The sequence below is a fragment of the Acipenser ruthenus genome, chromosome 6 (assembly GCF_902713425.1).
Source record: "Acipenser ruthenus chromosome 6, fAciRut3.2 maternal haplotype, whole genome shotgun sequence".
Lineage (NCBI taxonomy): Eukaryota > Metazoa > Chordata > Actinopteri > Acipenseriformes > Acipenseridae > Acipenser > Acipenser ruthenus.
In genome coordinates this window covers 3640669-3661552 of record NC_081194.1, presented here as the reverse complement: position 1 = coordinate 3661552, position 20884 = coordinate 3640669, and the positions used below count along the sequence as shown (strand labels likewise).

Sequence of the window (20884 nt, the reverse complement as noted above, 5' to 3'; positions counted from 1 at the left end):
CCAACAGTATCCACTGGATCAGAATGGATCTACCTAGATATTATGGCAGTTGTTTTATTGATCTTCTCTGTGCTAATAGAATATCAGCTTATAGTTTTTGACAATTTATATAGAAAGAAAGAAAGAAAGTATAAGAATAATGTACTATATATATATATATATATATATATATATATATATATATATATATATATTCCTTCAATTAACATTGGTGTTAGTGTGGATGTATAAAACGCCATTAATTATCCAGCTTTTCAAGTTTGCTAGATCCAGTTTGACAGCCCCGGAAACTGTCCCATCAGAGGCATGAGCAAGTGTTTATTCACACATGCAAACTAATAAACCCTATTTAATAAAAGCTCCCACCAAGCTTTGGGTTATCATTTATGGCTTCCTGATACTTTTTAGTGTAGTGCTATTGCTTACCTACACTAGCACACACTATCCGTTTACTCAGAAATATCAATTTCTCAGAATAGTGTTTGTGGAAAAATTGCACAGAGTGACTGACTTGTACAATCAGTCGTTATGTAAAGTTATCATAAGTCCCCTAGCTGCATGCTGTATGCTGGTGCTGTCTGGTGTCTGATTATCATGTGTCACATGTGTGAAATTGATTCATCTCTAGTCTACATTATTTGAAGCTACCTAAGGCAACTTGCATATGGAAATTTCAGGAAAAAAAGCTTTAATATAGTTGTCTGTTATTGATGAAATATACAATATTATGTCACTATGTTTTGTGAATGGTGAAAGCTTTCTTGGAAATAAAATAGAAAGATCAAAACTGATTGTAACTTGGTGACATTTTTATGCCATTCTCCCAGTTTTTTTTTTCTCAATTCTTTGCAGCAACAAAATAAGAAGAAAGAAAAAGATGATATATTCTGTAGGTGATCTTAAATAAAAGGACTCATGATAAAAAAGAGTGCTTTGAGTATCAGTCCACATTGCTTTTTTATTAAAACAATCCTAAAGGACACTTCTAAATGCTGTGACATTATGACTTGAAAAAACGTGGCTTTAACATTTGGGTGCTAGTACCTTGGAGGTGTATAAAATGGCAAGGTGATCCATAATATGCAAAAATGTTCCGAAATATGTATGTCGACCCAAACATTTTGTTAGCCACAAATACCAGTCTTTGAGATACATTTAGATGCCTAATAATAAGTAAAGCTTCTCTCTTTTTTTTGTTTGTTGCATTTTATACTACATACCCATACATACTACAGCCCCTTGGCTTTCAAAAGTCAAAAACCTAAAAGTTTCCTTTTTTTCTAGTATTACCCTAAATCCTTCAGTCCAAAGAAATAAGATAATCAATGTATGTAAGTAGTCATTGCTGTTACTTACTCAGAGAAATGTCACTGTAACATTACAAAATAATGTATAAAAAAAAAATAAAAAAAAACTTTTTCCCCTTTGAAATGCGAAAGTCTGAGTAGAGTAGGACAAAGCCCTCCCCTTAGCCTGTTCACAATTCTTTTATTAAACCAGAGCAGGACCCAGGAATAAGACTTCACCATTCTTCTCTTGGCTCTTGTCCATGCCCAAGTCAATACCTCATTTTAAGAAAAGTAGCTCATGTGCAGGATTAGGCCAAAATGTCATTATGTGTTTTGATTCACTCCAGTTTGTGATCTTGCCTGCTGGGTATGTGGCAACTTGCAGGAGCCTCTTTGTTTTCTTGTTGTTTGTTTTTGTTTTGTTCTGTTTTGGGATTTTGAAGGGTTGTTGCCCATGCACTCAAGAGCACAAGACTGATCCTTCAAGTCTAGTCAGACAGTCAGTAATCAAGTTTCTCATAACCGCATTCCTGTCAACCTGCCCCCGCTTGGATATATTTGAACCCACTGTCCTGTTATTGGAAATCCTGCCTGGCAGAAGACTGAAACCTATAGTAACGTTTTTGACAGCTTGTCGATAATAAGTAATTACAGTTTCTGCAGACTACACAGCAGGCCATAGTGATGACTTGGGACACCACTATTCTACTGCTGATCTTAGATGAGGCTGGGCATTGTTGATGCATCCTGAAGCTCTACTGAACATCCACAATGCATAAGCATAGATGTGAATGAAAACTCTTGAACATTATGCTAGAATGAAGCAACCTACAAAGCAGATATGTTTTTTTTAGACTTGCATGTGATACTTTTCCATGGTACAGTATAACAGCGAGAACTGTAACACCTGAGTGCAAAAGAACAACAAGGAAATATCCTAACCTCTGTGGTTTCTATGAGTCAGCAGCCAGTGTTACAGTGCATGAAATACTGTATCATAGGGCACTGAGACATAGCTAGGTCTTTCATCTAATGTGTTCTACTGTCGAGATTAGTATTTACCCTCCTGTCCTTTCCAAGAACACCATTTCACATCAAATGACTGACACCTTTATTTCACAGAACAAAATGGAATTAGGCAGAGGCGATTGCAATATAATACAGTGAAAAAAAAGAATATTACCCCAGCTGACATACCTGCTGTGTCACATCTGACCCAAAGATATAAAGATAGGATTGAAACATTTTCGACTGCTCTTTCTCAATACAGCCATCAGATTTAGATCTGATTCAGTGAATCAACCTTTCTCACTTCTTTCGGCTCTCTCTGAATCTGTTAAATTACTGTTATTCCTCTGAAGTCTACATGTTCAGACAGAATTAATGCAGTGCAGTGTGACAAAATATTGTCTATTTGGTGGAAGAATGAAGTTGTCTGGAATTGAATCTTGGAAGACAATGTCAGAGCGCAAATCCTTGGATGATCATGTCTGATCCTGGGCTCAATTTCTAAAAGAACATTCATTGAAATAGGAGGCACTTGAAATAGGCATGTTTCATGCTAGAAATACAAATAGCTATCTACAATTAAAGCTGACACTCATCACTTGATCAAGGCATTATTAACTTTGACAAGCATGTCTGCTTCCACAGAGCAAACCACTTATACTTCTACTTTTTTTTTTTTTTGGTGCGTTTTGGCTTAGAATTGTATAAGTAGCATGCAACTCAGCTATCACTTTTGGATACGTTATCTTCTGGAAATGTCTTTTCGATTCATAAATCTGTGCTGTACAAGATATGTTTTGTGGCTTTCCTACGTGCAAGGTGAAATAAAAATAGAAATATTTATAAGGGTTAGAATTAATGCTATTAATGCATTAACACTATGCTTTTGAAATCCAAGTGTTGCAATCTTTATAAAAGATAAATGCATGTCCTGTGGTGGTAAGTTTATACAGTGTGCAGAAACTGTAGTATTCATAGTCTCCACGGTAAATGCTTTTGAATCAAACCATATCACAGCTGTTTGCAACCCACAGTATAATATTTACACAACAGATTTGCATCATTAGGCGCTGTTAATTGATTTATTTTTAAATTTTAATTACAAGAGATTTTCGGTGTTTGGCAATCAACAAAATCAGGATTATAAATAATACCAGTACAAGATTTTTTTTTTTTTGCTCATGAAGAAAATCATTAAACTAACAAAGTCCCAAAACACATACCACACCCCCTCACACACAATGGGAGTTAGTTCTGCTTTAGTAGACAGACCTATCTGCCGAATTAAAAGGCTTAAATGATTGTATGTTAACAGTTCTAACATGAAAACACTTGACAGGTTACTGACAGAGCCAAGCTAGAGAATGGAAGGTGAATGTTGTTTGAAGCATAGCACTTTATTATTATTATAAGGAGCATTTAATGTAATGAGATGAGAAGTAAATGTCAATGGTATTCATACAATTACCAAGGAGAGGGGAGGGCAGCAACAAAGTACTTAAGAAATAGGAGCTATTTTTTGGGATTAAGATTTAGGTGCATTTTTTCTATCCAAATGTGCTAATACAAAAAAAAAATGTTGGGAAAGTTCACTTTTGTGTTGAAATTAAAAGCAAAATGTGTATCTGGTGGATACTGGATACCAATTGGGTGGAAAGTAAGTCACAGGGATGCACTTGTCAAAGCCTTTTAAAAACAAAGTATGGCTACGTATTTAATAAGACGTGTATGCATTTGTTCCAGTTATTACATTTTAATATATATATATATGGCATATATTTTTTGTATGAGTTTTGAAAGTTTTCAAGTATTGTACCTCAACCACTGATTTTACAGTGTGTGACTGTGAGCTGCAAATGAATGTTTTTTTCAAAGATGGAAGCATACATGCTGTAGGTATTATGTGTTCTTCTCTAAATGACTAACTTGGTACAAAATGTTGACTGTATTTTGACAAACAATAAATAAAACCTGTTTCATCTGAGCAATGTTTAACTAGCTAAAAAGAATAATGCAAAAAAAAAGAAAAAGAAAAGGTCAATGAATATATATATATTTTTTTTTTGTAAAGCTATGAGATGGATATGTTTAAATTTGTTGTTTGGGTTGTTTTATAACTTAACTTTTAATAACCTAGTTGAAAATGCAGCTTTCTAATTCTCAATCAATATAGGAATAATTTTGTTTGCTAAAATAAAATTAACTGACTGAATGAAAAGTTTTGACTCATGAAATGTTTTAGGTAGCATTTTTTAAATTTCCAAAATTACAAAAACTCCTGTGGCAATTGTATAGCTCAAGCTTTAAGTATTAACATTTAACCTTTGACCTTACAGATTGTAACCAATGAAATGTCTCTTTAAACTTTAAAGGAAACAATGATAACGAACGCCTGGCGATTGCTAGACAGCGAATCCCATATCGACTTGGTCGAGTAGTTGATGAATGGCTACTCGACAAAGGTAAAAACATTAAAACTTCAAATAAAAATAATTTGAACATAACCAAGTAATACTTTGTAACACCAATAAACGTTAAATATAAATCTCCAGTAAAACTAAATAAAACAAAATATTTAAAAATGTAAAATGTAGCTTGTAATATTTGCACACTTTTGCATAATAATTTATATACCCATTAAGAAATATCAAATGTTTAATAATTATCTTCTGTTAACTTACGGTTAAAGGGACTGTAAATATAATCTTCTAAGTAATATTAGCCTTTCTTAACAAAAAATGATAAATTATTTATAGTTTTATTTTTTCCTGCTGTAAACATCTAAATTATTAACTAAAACGGTCCAATTAGCAGATGTTTCATTATGATTCCTGAAAACCCGCACTGTTTAAACTTATAGGCATCTTAAATAGAGTGCAATATTAATTGGCATCAGCAATGAAGTCCCTTTAACAAAATATGTAAATATTACGAGAGATTTAAGAACAAGAAAACTTATTAAAACAATTAAAACTCTTTAATTTTGGTGCATGCTTTTGTGTCTGTGCTGAAATTGTATTTTAAATTGAAAGATTTGTTATAATGGTATATTTTTTTAAAAGGTTTGCTTTTTTTTCTGTTATCTTTTTTAATGGAAATGTTACCATGAGCGACCATTGTTATGTGTTTCATTCCTGAAGTCACATTTACATCTACATTTTTAACTTCCCTCACTTGCTGAAAGGCAATCAGAAGTTTGAAGAACAAAAACAAGACGTAATTCATTATAAGCTTTGTGAAGCTGTTTGTGCTACAAAATATTTCATGCAAGAACACTGTTTCCTAGTGTTAAAAGTTCATTGAGAAACACAAACTAAGTTTACCCCACTGTTTGAGAAGATCCATTCTTGACATAGTTTGTTCCCTGTTAGGCATAAGCTTCTATCAAGTTTTACATCTGATGTCTGATCCTCAATAAGATCCTTTCTTTCCAAATTACACAGTAATATGGGTAGGGTAATTATAATTGTTTTAGGCTTGCTTTCAAATTGTCAGTTATAATATGACTCAAAACTTCAGTTTCATACAAAAGGTCAATGGGCCAGACAACAACATCTACAGTATTTTATTTTTTATTGTGGACAGAAGTATTCTTCATGAAGAAAGAAACAACTGCAATTAAAGAAGGTCTAAACTGAATTCCAAATTGCTTGAAACTACAAAGAGATCAACTATTTTGTCTGACCTACAAACAGTAAAGACAGTTTGAATACACTGGTTTATATTGGTAATCCTGAGGGAACTAGCCCTGATCAGTAGAACACCAAGAGGATTTGTAAGATTCCTCATGTAGCTTCATAGTTATTGTGTCAGACAGCTAATAATGCATTTATACTAAAAACAAAACCAGCTTTCCAAACATAATTGTTGCAAATACATACTTGATTTTCATCTTGCAAGCCTTTTGTTTCAAGCGCTGTGGTTAAGTTATAAAGTTTGCCACAATGTTTAATCGTTTTCAATTTGAAAACAATTCAATTATGAAAACCTCTGAAGATTCCATATTTACAGTAAAAAGCAGAAATAAACTTAATGAACTGAATTATATCATTCTTTAAAGACAGGGTCAAGAATAATTCAGTAGTAACTATCTTTCACATTTTGTACCTTTTTTAAAGAACATGTATTATAACTTGGCTTTGATTGTCCTTTTAGCAAAACACCATCGATTTACAGTATGATATATATATATATATATATATATATATATATATATATATATATATATATATATATATAATTTGCATTTCATAGGCATTCCAACAAAAAGCAATAAATTACTTGCCTGATAACTCATAGGTAATTTATTGCTACCATTAGCCACTCCATGAATAATCACTTGATGCGATTATTGTTCATCATTCTTCCCAGAACTTTGGAGTCCACAGTCAACATTCTTGTATGTATGTAACATTGTTTCCACAGGACGCCAGCTTACTATCTTCAATAGCCAAACGACTATAAAAATTGGAGGCAAGGACAGGAGCCGTCCATTCCAGGGCCAGCTTTCTGGTCTTTACTACAATGGCTTGAAAGTGCTGAACATGGCAGTTGACAATGACCCCAACATCAAGATCGAAGGCAGTGTGAGGCTCGTTGGGGAAGCACCGCCCTCTATGACAACGGAGTCCAGTGCAACTGCAAACCAGTCCCAGACGTCCACCTCCATAATGGAAATAACAACCACCACGGCATCCAGCAGGAGAGGGAAGCCACCCACAAGAGAGCCACAGGTCAGTAAGCTTTTCCTTTCTATAGCACTGGTTAACAGGAATCTGATTGGGAATCTGAATGCAACACTTCCTGTTAGCTGTAAACTGTGCAAGTGAATAGAACCAAATTTAAGAAAGTTATTTTGTAGTTTAACTGTCAAGTGGCTATTGGATTTAAAATTGTCTTTCTAGGTAAACCAAAGCACAGTGTGACAATAACAGCCTCCTTGAAGTTTGCTTGTGTTATTAACCTTGTATAATTGTTTTGATTTTGAATTACAGTAGTCATCATCATAGGTTGCTACCAGCTGTACTACAGCATAGTCAGAAGCTGCTCATAAGATTTCGTTGCCTGGACAAAAATGTTTCTACACAGGAAATATGGTTGTCATATACAGAGATTAAGAGGTTAAGAAGTGATTAAAAACTGACAATTCTAATGACAATGAGAATCCTCATATAATGTAGTGACATTGTTCTAATACAGTATGCAGTAGGGTTATAGGCCTGAATAAAATCAAAATTATAGCAGCGTCAAAGTTATTACAATTTATAGCGGTGCTATAAACATTTATTTAATTCAGGCCTTTGTACCATAAAAAGGAGGGCTATTGATGTGTGCTACATGTGAATCAAGCTTTTTGGGTAGACATGTCTGCCCTTTTGTTAGTAATATCATTTCATCAAGTTTCTGTGCAATGGGGACATACCATGTATCAAAGAAATGTAGTGTGTATGTTGAAGAAAGCAGGAACTTCTTAAGTGTTATTTTCATAAACCAGATAACAACATGAAGACAGAAGATTCTGCTCAGTCATAAGTGGCTTTCAAGAATAAAACCCAGGCACAAACAGCAATTGCAAAACGCCTGAGGTGATTGCATGTGTTGGAAGAAAAGAAACCGATTTTGGTCATGCAGAATTGAATTGATTTCAATTTAAAACGATGGGCCAGGGCATGGTCAGCATTTCTTCAGGTTATTCATTGGGGTGAAGTATGTATTTCTGTTTATGTTGGGGAACTCACTTGATGGGAAATTAGTCAAAGGGTAGTCACGACAGATGTCCTACTGGCATGAGCAGCTGTAGGGTAAGCGAGTGCATTGCCATTGAAATGGTTTTCCAAATGACCAACTTTCTGTAATGCTTTGCAGATGCGTATCTTTGTCAGCATGCATACCGTTGGAGGTAGAGGGTTGTTCTGTAAACAACTGTCCACATCACAAGCAAGCTTCTAACCACTATGCATAAGAGCCAGGATTGTCTGCATTTGTGGTTATAGACCTTTTTATCTTGTCTCACTGATGGGTCAGATTCATAACTGCCAGGGGCGTGCAGACGGGGGGTGGGGGCACGCAGGGGCACCAGCCCCCCCAATAATCATGTCAAAAATATATATTTTTTCTCATCAATTCTGTCAGTAATTTTCCTCACTGGCACTCACCAATTGCATTTCCACATAATGAGCTAACGAACGACTGCGCAAGCATTGTAAACAAGATCGTGGTCGGGCGAGTACAGTCACATGCTTGTTACAGTTGAAAACATGCCCGCATTCGTGATGACGTTACCATTACGTTAAACCTGCAGAGCAGAAGCAGTCATCATGGATATTAAACATTTTTCAAAAAACAGTTATCTGTGGATCAGCCACTGGATAACAACTTACCATCCCCTGCTTCAGCAGACCTTTCAGTCCCACAAGACAACTTCAGCTGATGAAACGCAGCAAGCTGCTTCTGATGGTGCAATTACGGAAAGTGAATACCTGATTAATCAAGGGCTGCCCTTCTCTGTCACTGACAACGAAATGAAACTTCTACGCATTGCAAATAAAGGCCTACATCAGCCTGTGCAAAACAAATTTCCACAAATTGCATTCGGAAATAAAGTAGGCTTATTCAATGCCGCCTGGTGCTAAATACCAGCAGCAGCATCGTAGCTTGAATATTCAGAAAAAAAACAACCAAATATTTTTTTCATTCAATTTAACCAGAAGAAATTACCCAGCTTGGATAGTAACTGGGTGCTGAAATTGGAAAAAAGGCCCTAAAAAAACCTGAGAGCATGCAAAAAGTAGCCAGCACAGAATAGCAACTGAACGAATCAAGCATTTCAAGCACGAAAAGAATCATGTCAATTGAATGCTTAATGAAGCTCTACAAGAACAATATGAGAAAGAAAAAACAGAGAGTGCAAAAAACAGGGAGCACCTTACCTGCCTTCTCCATCTCTGTCAAACCGTAGGAAAGCTGGGTTTACCCTTTCGGGGACATGATGAACGTGAAACGTCCTAGAATAGGGGTCTTCTCTTGGAGATAGTGGGCTAATTCTCTTCATCCCCCTGCTTACCATCCCCTCTTCAGACAGCACTTGTAAAACTTTTTTTTCCCCCCTGGACACTTATCACTCTTCCTTAAATGCGCTTTACTTGCTCTTATCTGCCCCCTATTTTACTGCATTTAATTTAGAGTACTGTAATCTGTCAAGTGTTATTTAATCTGTAGTATTTTGTATTTAATTATATCCTGATGTAACTATCACTGACACTGTTATCTGCTCTGTTATTGAATCGTATTTTGCCATACTTGTACTTGCTAGAATCAGTCATTGTATTTATCTTGCTCTAATTGTATAATTACTTGTACTGTGATTCTTGAAATGTATTTTTGTTTACGACTGTAAGTCGCCCTGGATAAGGGCGTCTGCTAAGAAATAAATAATAATAATAATAATAATAATAATAATAATAATAACAATAATAATAATAATAATAACAATAACAATAACAATAATAATAATAATAATAATAATAATAATAATAATACTTAAATCGATGGGATCCGTTCATGAAGGAATGCAAGTCCTAGTTACAGTTGGATGCAGTCAGTGAAATTGAAAGTAGATGTAATCAGAAAAGCACAGGCATACTGAAAGCCGCGTCATAATCTGCTGCAAAAAACCTGAGATCTGTGAATACAGCAAAAGGAAAAGAAGCACTTCAGAAGTTAAATGAAGTGTTTATGTGCAAAGTTCCTGAGATGCAGTACAATTGAGCCAATCTTACTCGCTCGGGATTCCATCAGTGGATTCATTTCCCGGAATTCCTGAAGGTGTGTAAAGAGCACGAACTGGACCTTTATCCGCAGGTGTTTGATATTCTGGTGCTCTTAGAACACTACCGATTGCAACTGCTGAGAGATGTTTCAGTGCCAAAAAGCGCATTCTTAATAGACTTCGAAGCACCATTACCCAACACCGGCTACAGCAACTGTCAATTTTGGCAATAGAGACTGATTTAACAAGCTCAATCGATTTAGAGGAAGCTGCAGATATCTTCATCCATATGGCTCCATGGCCGGTGGATTTTCATTGAAATGGTGAGTGTAATACTATCAATTTCTACATATACAGTATTTATGCTATTATGTTTTATGAGAATATATGTATGATAGAGATGTTGATATAGCTTGGTAAAATGAAATGGAAAACGACACCACACTTCCGCATAGCGTCATCTATTGCTTATGGTTTGTGTTTGAAACAGAGTGAATTGAATTGAATTGAAATCTCAAAAAGACAAAACATGCTGTAAATGTTTTTAATAATTAAACTTATACGCAAGTTCAGTAATACTCAAGTTCAGTAATAGCTATATTCATAACTGAATAGCCCCATGTAGCTTGAATATGAAAAGTGTGTTGAGTGTCACATTTAAGATATTTCCTGCCATGTGCCTATTCCAACCTCCCTGCTGATTTTCAAACCAAAACAATGGTCCTGAATAATTAATTCCTGGAAAGATCCAAGGTGTGTGGATGCCAGGCATTTACTCTCCAACAGAGGGCCTTTATCTGGTCTGACAGCTGAGCTGGGTGACCCTGGGCAATGAAGAAGCCCAAGAGAGCCTCTGTTCTGGGCCAGGCTTGACAGTTTCCAACACTGAATTGGGCTTTCTCATTCTTCATGCATTTTCATAAGGAACAGGGTTAGGTTCATTGCATGCTAAACCTCTTGCACACTGCAAATGAAAAAAGGAAAATCTATTAGTTACACTTTCATATGCATTTTGATGCATTACCTGCTATTGCTGTGCTGTTACACGTGAATACTTCTGTAGACAGTATTACTACTGGAAGTCTGTAGGCAGCTCATGAAGTCTCCCTTTAAAGCAGGAAATGTCTTGATGCCAGCAGAATGCATTCAGAGTGCATTCAGAATTGTTTCCACTGAAATACCAGATTTCACTTTTCATGTAAATTGTATTTTTCTTTGATGTCTTCCAAAACCTGTCCTTGGCAGACTGCATCTTACATAGAGACCACAGACATTCATAGAGACCACAGACATTCAAGATAAAACAACTATAAAACCAGAAAGATGCCTACAGCTAGAACTGCCGGGGAAAAACAATCAGCTGCTATATAAAACACATCATCTTTTTTTTTTTACTCTCTGCATCTGGATACATTCCTGACTCCTATGGTTTACTTGTCTGGTAATATCTTTCTTTATTTCCTGCACTTGAAAGGCTGACAAAAGCATCTGTGTCTCCATGGCATCGCAGGCAGTAAATAGGCCAAGCGCTGCGTAAGCTGTGCAGGGAAGCAGCTCTGAGGTTTCAGCACAAGGAAGTGCAGGTGAGAAGCCCAGGAAGCAGCAAGAGTGCTGATGTTGTAATTGCAGTGCAGATGGGAGCTGTGTAACTGATGTATCTGGGATTAGAGTCTTTTAAAATTGACATCAACTGCTTCCCCATCATCCATTATCTCTTTGTCTTTGTCCCGGTGTTACAGTCACAAACAGACTGTACATTGATAAGAATGAGAAGAATACAAAATATATATATATATATATATACACAGCTCTGGAAAAAATTAAGAGACCACTGCAAAATTATCAGTTTCTCTGGTTTTACTATTTATAGGTATGTGTTTGGGTAAAATGAACATTTTTGTTTTATTCTATAAACTACTGACAACATTTCTCCCAAATTCCAAATAAAAATATTGCCATTTAGAGCATTTATTTGCAGAAAATGACAACTGGTCAAAATAACAAAAAAGATACAGTGTTGTCAGACCTCGAATAATGCAAAGAAAATAAGTTCATATTCATTTTTAAACAACACAATACTAATGTTTTAACTTAGGAAGAGTTCAGAAATCAATATTTGGTGGAATAATACAAGGTTGTCCTGGAAGAAAACTTGCTTCCTTCTGCTCTGACAATGTTCCCCAACTCTGAGGATTGGTTTTTCCAGCAGGACAATGCTCCATGCCACACAGCCAGGTCAATCAAGGTGTGGATGGAGGACCACCAGATCAAGACCCTGTCATGGCCAGCCCAATCTCCAGACCTGAACCCCATTGAAAACCTCTGGAATGTGATCAAGAGGAAGATGGATGGTCACAAGCCATCAAACAAAGCCGAGCTGTTTGAATTTTTGCGCCAGGAGTGGCATAAAGTCACCCAACATCAATGTGAAAGACTGGTGGAGAGCATGCCAAGACGCATGAAAGCTGTGCTTGAAAATCAGGATTATTCCACCAAATATTGATTTCTGAACTCTTCCTAAGTTAAAACATTAGTATTGTGTTGTTTAAAAATGAATATGAACTTATTTTCTTTGCATTATTCGAAGTCTGACAACACTGCATCTTTTTTGTTATTTTGACCAGTTGTCATTTTCTGCAAATAAATGCTCTAAATGACAATATTCTTATTTGGAATTTGGGAGAAATGTTGTCAGTAGTTTATAGAATAAAACAAAAATGTTCATTTTACCCAAACACATACCTATAAATAGTAAAACCAGAGAAACTGATAATTTTGCAGTGGTCTCTTAATTTTTTCCAGAGCTGTATGTCATTTCCTGACACCTTCCAAATCAGTTATCTTTGAGACGTCAGTTTACTGTGCATTTGTGTGTTTTTGTGCAAGGGAAAAACAGTAACATAATTGCCAATAATAACCAATAATTGGTGCTACATTACCATGTTGGTTTAAACTACTTAAGCTGTGGTTATAGTGCACCATTTGCACTACAAGCTTCGTGTCACTGCCCTTTATTTTGTTGTTTCAAGTACGCATAGAGGGAGAATTGTACATGGTTTTGTAGTTGTTAATTAGAAATCTCTCAGATGCTAGGATTTATTATCTTCTGTGATAAAGCTGCCCATTAACTGATATGCAACAGAAGGTGAAATAGAATAAACTAATCAGTTACAGAAATCCAACATCGGTTGACTGTAAAACAGAAAATAAAGCTACGTTAAATAAAAGCATCACACAGGAATATGATTCAGTGAGATACTGTCATTAGGAAAGAAAATGACTAGGTAGAGAGCCGTAGCATGCCAGTAACAGCATTCTCCAAAGCAGGCATGCTTTGTGAATACAAAATGGGTCAAACATAAAACTAAAATATTTTAATAGGCATGTGTTGGCCTGGTCCCACAATACAGTTCACTGCCCTCCAATGGTGGGGGATTCCCAATTAAACACCTGTCCCAAAGTTAGATTATTTCACGCCCATTCGTTATTAAATATAGTCCATCTGCATAGAAAAGTTGCATTTGTTCTCCAGAATGGTTTGCCATTCCTCCAATGGTGATTGGCTGCACTAGCAGGTTAGAAGCCCTATAGTACTGCAAATCCTCAAAGCAATTTGTTTTTCTAACATCCACATTCCTGCCAGATATGGCTGGTAATATCCGGTAACAAAATCACGGTGACAGAAGGACACCATTCCTAATGGTCCTTCAGACCTGAGTTATGACAGATAGATGTAATGTCCGTCTGGTCCTTAATGCGATTATAGAAGAATAATGCATTTAAGCATAGTACACATTCATCAGCATAGACTATAATTATATGAATTGTCTAGACGTAAAGTAATCAAGTTATCATTTCTGATAATTATTGGGCATGGTTGCTATGACAGAATATATTATCATCAGTTGGAATGCCTGGTGCTTCGGAAATGAATGTAGATGAACCCAGATTTTGCTGTCCAGATATTATGGCACTACTTCTTTCTCTTAGCTAAAAATGAATAATACAACACAAGACAAGTTTTATCAAGCCAGGCCCGAGCTTGTCAGCAATCCAGAACAGCTTGTGGGTGAGCTTTTCTACATTGGCGCCAGTTGGCAGTTTTATGTAAAGCAAGGGCCTTTATATGCATGTCTCTGTACCTATTAGTCCCTAGCAGCAGTGCTGGATGAATATGCATCTACATCCTTGAATTCTGATGAAATATTTATTATACCCTATTTAAAAGGAGTATCCTGGCTGGTGACAAATCTATTAGCACTTTAGGACTCTTGAAACATGTATTAACAGGTATCAGTACACCATCCAAACTGATAGATTTGTTGAACAACCACCTATTTTAATTTGTTTTTGTTTCTAGGTTTCTTTTATGTAACAGCTCCCCATCGGCATGACCAAATAGCTAAATTTTTGTTTCATCACTCCACAAAACCTTTCACCAGAACTCATATACATCATTGAAATGCCATTTTGCACACTTTAAGCAATTGCCCTTGTGACATATTCCTAACAGTGGCTTTTTCCTTGGCCTACGACCATTGACACCATCATCATACAATACTCGACCTATGGTGGAAATGGAAACCCCAGTCCTACTTGCAGCCAATTCACTTTGAATGTCTTTGTCAGTCAATCTCAGATTGTTATTAACCTTCCTCGCAATTCTTCTGCTTGTCCTTGGTGAAAGAAACTTCTTTCTTCCAGACCGAGGGAGCGTTGTGAGATTACCATGAGTCTTGTACTTCTTGATAATAGAAACAATAGTTGAAATTGGGATACTCAAATGCTTGAAAATCTTCTTGTATCCTTCTCCAGCTTTATGACAATAAATAATTTTCTGCCTAATGTCTTGAGATAGCTCCTTTCTTTTTCCCATATTGACTTATTGGTAATGACAGCAATCATCCTATGCCTAACCCTTTTATACTCTCTAAAAGTTTTCACCTACAATCCAGCATGTTCTAGACTTTTCCAGAATTAAGTTCTGTATTATCATATGAAAATGTCGCACCTTGTAGACAATACTGTCATAACATCAAAGGGTATGAATACTTTTTATTAGCATTTTTGGAATTTTGCTGAAATAAATAATCTATTTCTTGTAACTTTTTTTCCTCATCCACAAAAGCAAAACTTTTGCTACAAATTTTTTTTCCAATAATTTATTTGTTTTTGAGAAATTTCTAGAAATTATAAATTTCCATTGGGGTATGTAAACTTTTGACTACAACTGTATGTGTGTATATATTAGGGATGACATAGGGTACTCGGGTATCCGGTTACCCGGTTCAGAATATTAACCGAATCCATTGTCAGGATTCGATTCCACTTCGAATCCCTTTTTGCTAAGATTGAACATCTCAGTTTACCATGCGACTTGTTGTAGAGGAGCCACTTGACTTGACCGGCTAGACCAGTGGTTTTCAACCTGTGGTACGCGTACCTTTATTGGTATGCGACAGGCTTGCCACTGGTACGTGCCCACAGTTCTTTATGATGATATGATTCCTCAAAACACAAAGCTCTGTCAATCGCACCATCGTGTATCAATCTGTTTGTACCACTGAGAATATATATATATATATATATATATATATATATATATATATATATATATATATATATATATATATATATATATATATATTACACACACACAATGAAAGTCTCTACGGCAATGCAAGCATTCAAATTTCTTTCTGCCAAACTATATTTAAATGGCATACCAAACGAAATTCATCATTTTGCTTCAAAGAGGTTTAAATACTTGACTCACGCTTGTTTATATTCTTCATCAAAATCTCATTATTGATTTAATAAAAATGACATAGTTGTAAAACAAACAACACGTTTCAACACTAATGTGTCTTCATCAGGTATATTAACACCAGCAGAATACATGAACCCCAGTTTCTTGCAACAGTGTGATGGTGACCAAACGTGTGAGTACTGTTTTGTAAAAAAAAGTAACTTAAAATGAACAGTTGTTTAGGAAATGTCGAACAAGAACAGCAACAAATAAAAATACACTTAAGGTTTGTGTCTTGCACACGTGCCATTAACAAAATGCCCTGAAAACTTAACGTAATTAATGAAGGGCTGGAATGCAGCAAAAAGAGCAAGAATTAAACAAACAAGGATGTGAAAAGGTTACCGTACCAAGATGACTTTGTGAACTCCAATAAACCAATGTTATCTTTCACCAGTCAAATCGTAGAGAGCCTAAGTAAAGTTTTGAGTCAACACGAATAGATTTTTTTAGTCTCTTGCGTCTTGCATCCCAGTAGATTTTGTTACATTGTTTACAGTCAGGAGTTTAAGTGATTTAATTGCACAAGATTCCATGGTTAGATGATGAGCTGATAATATCTCTTCAGCCAAAGAATCATCCACAGTAATTTAAGAGCAACGTTACCATTATGTATAACGGTATGTAGTGTGAGCTTTGTACTAAAGCAGGGTCAGCTGTTGAACAAAGTTTATTTCTCAAACTGACCATTTAAAAAAATGCATGCAGCCAGCTGGCTTACATTCCCTTCCATTCTCCCCTTCTCCATTCTTCCAACTTCCATTCTCCATGACGTACAACGACCTTCAAACTTGATTATTTCGACCTATATATATATCTATCCATATATATACAGTCTAACTTCACTACAACAAACCCTTCTTATAACAAACCCCCTTTTTTAACGATCCAAGCAGCAAGAACCATTTTTTTCAATGCAAATTAACCCTATTAGATGATCACTTTTACAAAATCTACCTGGATAAAACGATCTCGGTAGTGACTGACACTGAACCTTCTCTAGTGTGAATGTGTTATTCTGTCAGTGAAAACAAAGACCTTGGTAGGCTAATTCAAAGATAAGGCTGATTCATAGATAACCTATTGTAGTGTGAATCATGTGTGATGTATGCAATCATTGCCATCTTCACAAAACTGCAACTGTGGCATGAAAAATATGAAGCAGGCATGTAATTACTGTATTCAGCATGTACTGTAAGTGTACTTTTTATTTTTCATTTTTTTACTGTTTTCTTTTAAATATACAGTTTAAATGTTGATCAATGTGAAGCTGTCTTGAACAAATGACTGTATACTGTATAAAGATGTTCAATTCAATTTGGACGTTTCTTCATTATTCTGACAGAGCAAATTACCAAACCCTATTATAGTGAACAACGTGATATAGCAAACATTTCTCCAGGTCCCAGGGGGGGGTTCGTTATAATGAAGTTAGTAAAGTGAATGTTCCGTTATATATATAGTGGCTAAGTCTCGGATGAAGCCTAAGACTGATCCGATCTCTGTCTATCAGAGTGGTTTTATAATATGTCACCCAGAAGAGAATGTGTTCCCATAAATTGTCAGGCTAATTTTAAATTGTATACTGCCTTTTGAAAAATGTTATAATTCTTTGTGCCCAGTGATTGATGGGCTGATTCCCTGTAAATACATCTTGCATTCCTGTACCAGGGACATGAATAATAGAACACAAAGGTGTGAAGTAAATGGATGGTTTGAGTGATAGGGTTATAAGATAAATAAGCAAGCTACAACATGCGCTAACCCGTGTTTCGCCACCCAAGGTTGTCAAAAAGACCATCACTTTACTTTCTCTGTACTGAAACAGTATTTGCTGTAGGAAATAATACCGTTATGTGAAAAATTGTTCTGTTTCCGTGACATATTTTAGTGACTACACATATATACAGATAGATAGCTAGATAGATAGATCAATCGATATTGCAGTAATATGATTCACACTACACTGTATTTGTGAATCTGTCCAGTTTTAATTCAGCTTTGAAATTCACTTGCTGTACATTTACATCAGAGGCTTTCGAATGGGATATTGTTTAAATAAGATTATCCCCATCTCATGTTCTTAGACTGAAAAATAATTACAATCATAAAGTGCTTGCCGAGCACTGTGCAGGAAATGTTATTATAGATTTTCCGAGTCACTATAGCAAATTAAAATCAATAGAATTCTTTATAGAATAGCATATTTATGGGCCTCTACATCATGAGAGGGAAAGGAATGTCACCTATTTTCCCCCAGGGGGTATTTGAAATTATGTAGCCTTGACAATCAGTTTCATCTTAATTGCAGTTAAGTAAGTCTTCATAAGAAGTGCTGATTTACCATTAGACCTAAAAATAACATGGACACAATTGGCACTTATGGAATTGTGGGCAATGATCGCCGTGGTAGTCTTTACAAGGCTGTTTAGTCGTGGTGTGCCCTTGAATAGTGAGGTGAAAAAATGTTATGAGATGTGATAACTTTTAATCAAAATCTAATTTAGATTGAGGTTGCACCAACTCCTAGTTGACAAGCCAGTAACAGAGCCCAGTGAATAGGACAGTCCAGGCTCTTGACAGTGATTTATGCTCGTTTCTGCTTACTCAGCTCAACTGTATTATCCAGCCTGACGTGCATGCATATATATATATATATATATATAAATATATATATAAAGCAGGTTCCTGACACTCGCTTCAGTCTCCATCCTGGACCTGTCTTTGTTTTTACCCTGAGTTTTTGCAGGAAAGGAAGGACACACAGTCCCTTGGCACAGGTGACAGGTAGATGTAGTACTACATGTGTTCAGCACAATCTGGGCACTATTCCCCGGCTCTGCTGCAGATTCAATTAAAAAAATCTAACATGACAGCGACACAGATTTTTGTCACTCGTTGTAAAGGGTATAAAAAAATAAAATATCGGACTCTTTAATCAAAAGTAGCAGCTATAAAAAGTGTGCTATTCTTGTCATTCTGTAACGTGCACTGTAAGACAGAAATGTTGCAAACCTTGAATACAGTACAAGGGAAAATGTGGCACCCCTGTACCAAGCTTTTCTCTCCTAACTTTTTTCTGAAGTTCGGATCAAGGACGTCCAAGCTCTAGCAACGACTGGCCCATTTCATGCAGAGCAACACCTTTCGCACAACTGACTGGATGCAATAGAACATGCAATCAAGGGGAATTAATGTATAATAATAACAATTTATTAGATGTTCATTATCATAGATTAACCTTTTCTTCTGTGACACTATAAGGTCATGGTAAGTGATGAAACATTCTACTAAAATATCATCAATGCAGAGACAAGATTCAGATTCACAGTCTGTGTCAGTGCAATATAGACGTGTTAGACTGGCTGAGGGCTGTATTACAGTTCTGTATTTATTATGCTGAGCTTTTCCTGTTTTTAGGGCATAATGACATATTGAGAGAACATGCAACACGTTCGCCAACAGTCATGCAGTTCAGCATTTGTTTTGTTACAGCATGCAACTGTAGGTAGCTTTTTTTTTTTTCAAATAAAAAAAATATAAATTGCTTTGGAAATAGTTGTCATTGTACTTTGCAACTCTTTATATCACAGACTATAATACGGCTGACAGTTATTACAAGTGTTAAAAGCATTACCTTGGAATGTTATCATGCTTTAAAAAAATATTAGCAAGCAATCTTGGCTGTGAATTGACAACAATAAATATCAAGAAACAAGTGAAATTTTTTTCTGCAAGTCCCTGTTTGTTATAGGCTTACCGAGGCAAACATAAATCCCTGACATTGATATTCTATAAGCACTTGTTTTAATATGATAGCAAAGGCAAATTGTATTTTATGTCTAATGGAATCCCATGCAACTGTCAGACTTAAGGAGGATTACTGAGAGACATTACAGTTTATACGCCATGTTCCTCATGGAATTCTTCTTACTGTTCTGTAGTTCACTTCTGTATACAAATACTTGCACTGCTCTTTTGAAATGTGTAGATGTGTCAAGTCTACAAAAAGGACTGTGTATTTACATTGTAGTACTTAGTATGCGCATAATTACAGTGTTATTATGCATAGTTACAGTGTACTTAATGTGTATTTTGTTGCATGATATAACTTTAACCCTGTCCTTAAACCAGACCCTAACTCTAAACCTAACCCTGACCTTTTTCTGATACAATTGTGTACTTACATATATTGTGCAAAATGATTTACATATTAAGTAGATTGTAACTATGCATAATAACATTGTAATTATGTGTAACTACAATGTAAATTACAGACACGATGTAAAGTGTTGCCTATATTATTATTATTATTATTATTATTACAGTGCTACCCCATTGTAACGCGGTTGTCAGGGTCCGTAATTAGGAGACGGCATTATTTGTGTTTCGCCTTGTAACGAATATTGGAATTTGTGTTCCCGAAATGATTTACAATACCCACAGGCCAAATTAAAATTGTAGCATACGGTGAAAAATGAAGGAAGGAGACACACACAATTTGCAGGTACTCGAATCCACTGTTTATTGGGACAATTATTCCTTGCCCGTTAGCCTGGGCCACACCAAAAACAACAAACAGCCTTGCACTCTCACAGCAGCACATTCACACAGCACATTGCTTTCCTACAGCAGCCCTCTTTGGAGTCAATTTTATCAAGAAAACCTCTTAGTTTTTCTTCGTTTTTTAGCCATCCACACAATGTAGATTCTGCAACATATATATACAGACGTGCTCAAATTTGTTGGTACCCCTCCACAAAAAGCGAAGAATGCACAATTTTCTCTGAAATAACTTGAAACTGACAAAAGTTAATAATATTGTAAATAATAAAACAAATGAAAATGGCATGGACAAAAATGATGGGACTGCTAACCTAATATTTTATTGCACAACCTTTAGAGGCAATCACTGCAATCAAATGTTTTCTGTAGCTCTCAATGAGACTTCTGCACCTGTTAACAGGTAGTTTGGCCCACTCTTCCTGAGCAAACTGCTCCAGCTGTCTC

General features: G+C 35.8%; 1 protein-coding gene across 25 annotated transcripts in view; it reads left to right on the top strand.

The window, feature by feature from the left end:
* The window catches only part of LOC117410391 (neurexin-1), a 455487-nt gene that overhangs the window by 382825 nt on the left and 51778 nt on the right, over positions 1-20884 (top strand). For 15 of the 25 annotated variants that reach the window (XM_034016889.3, XM_059024838.1, XM_059024835.1 and 12 more), the window contains 2 exons: positions 4670-4759; positions 6723-7030. In XM_034016889.3, the coding sequence (XP_033872780.1) occupies positions 4670-4759; positions 6723-7030 (398 nt within the window). The remainder of the gene's footprint in view (positions 1-4669; positions 4760-6722; positions 7031-20884) is intronic. The other 10 variants (XM_034016883.3, XM_034016882.3, XM_034016890.3 and 7 more) reach the window with 1 other exon arrangement.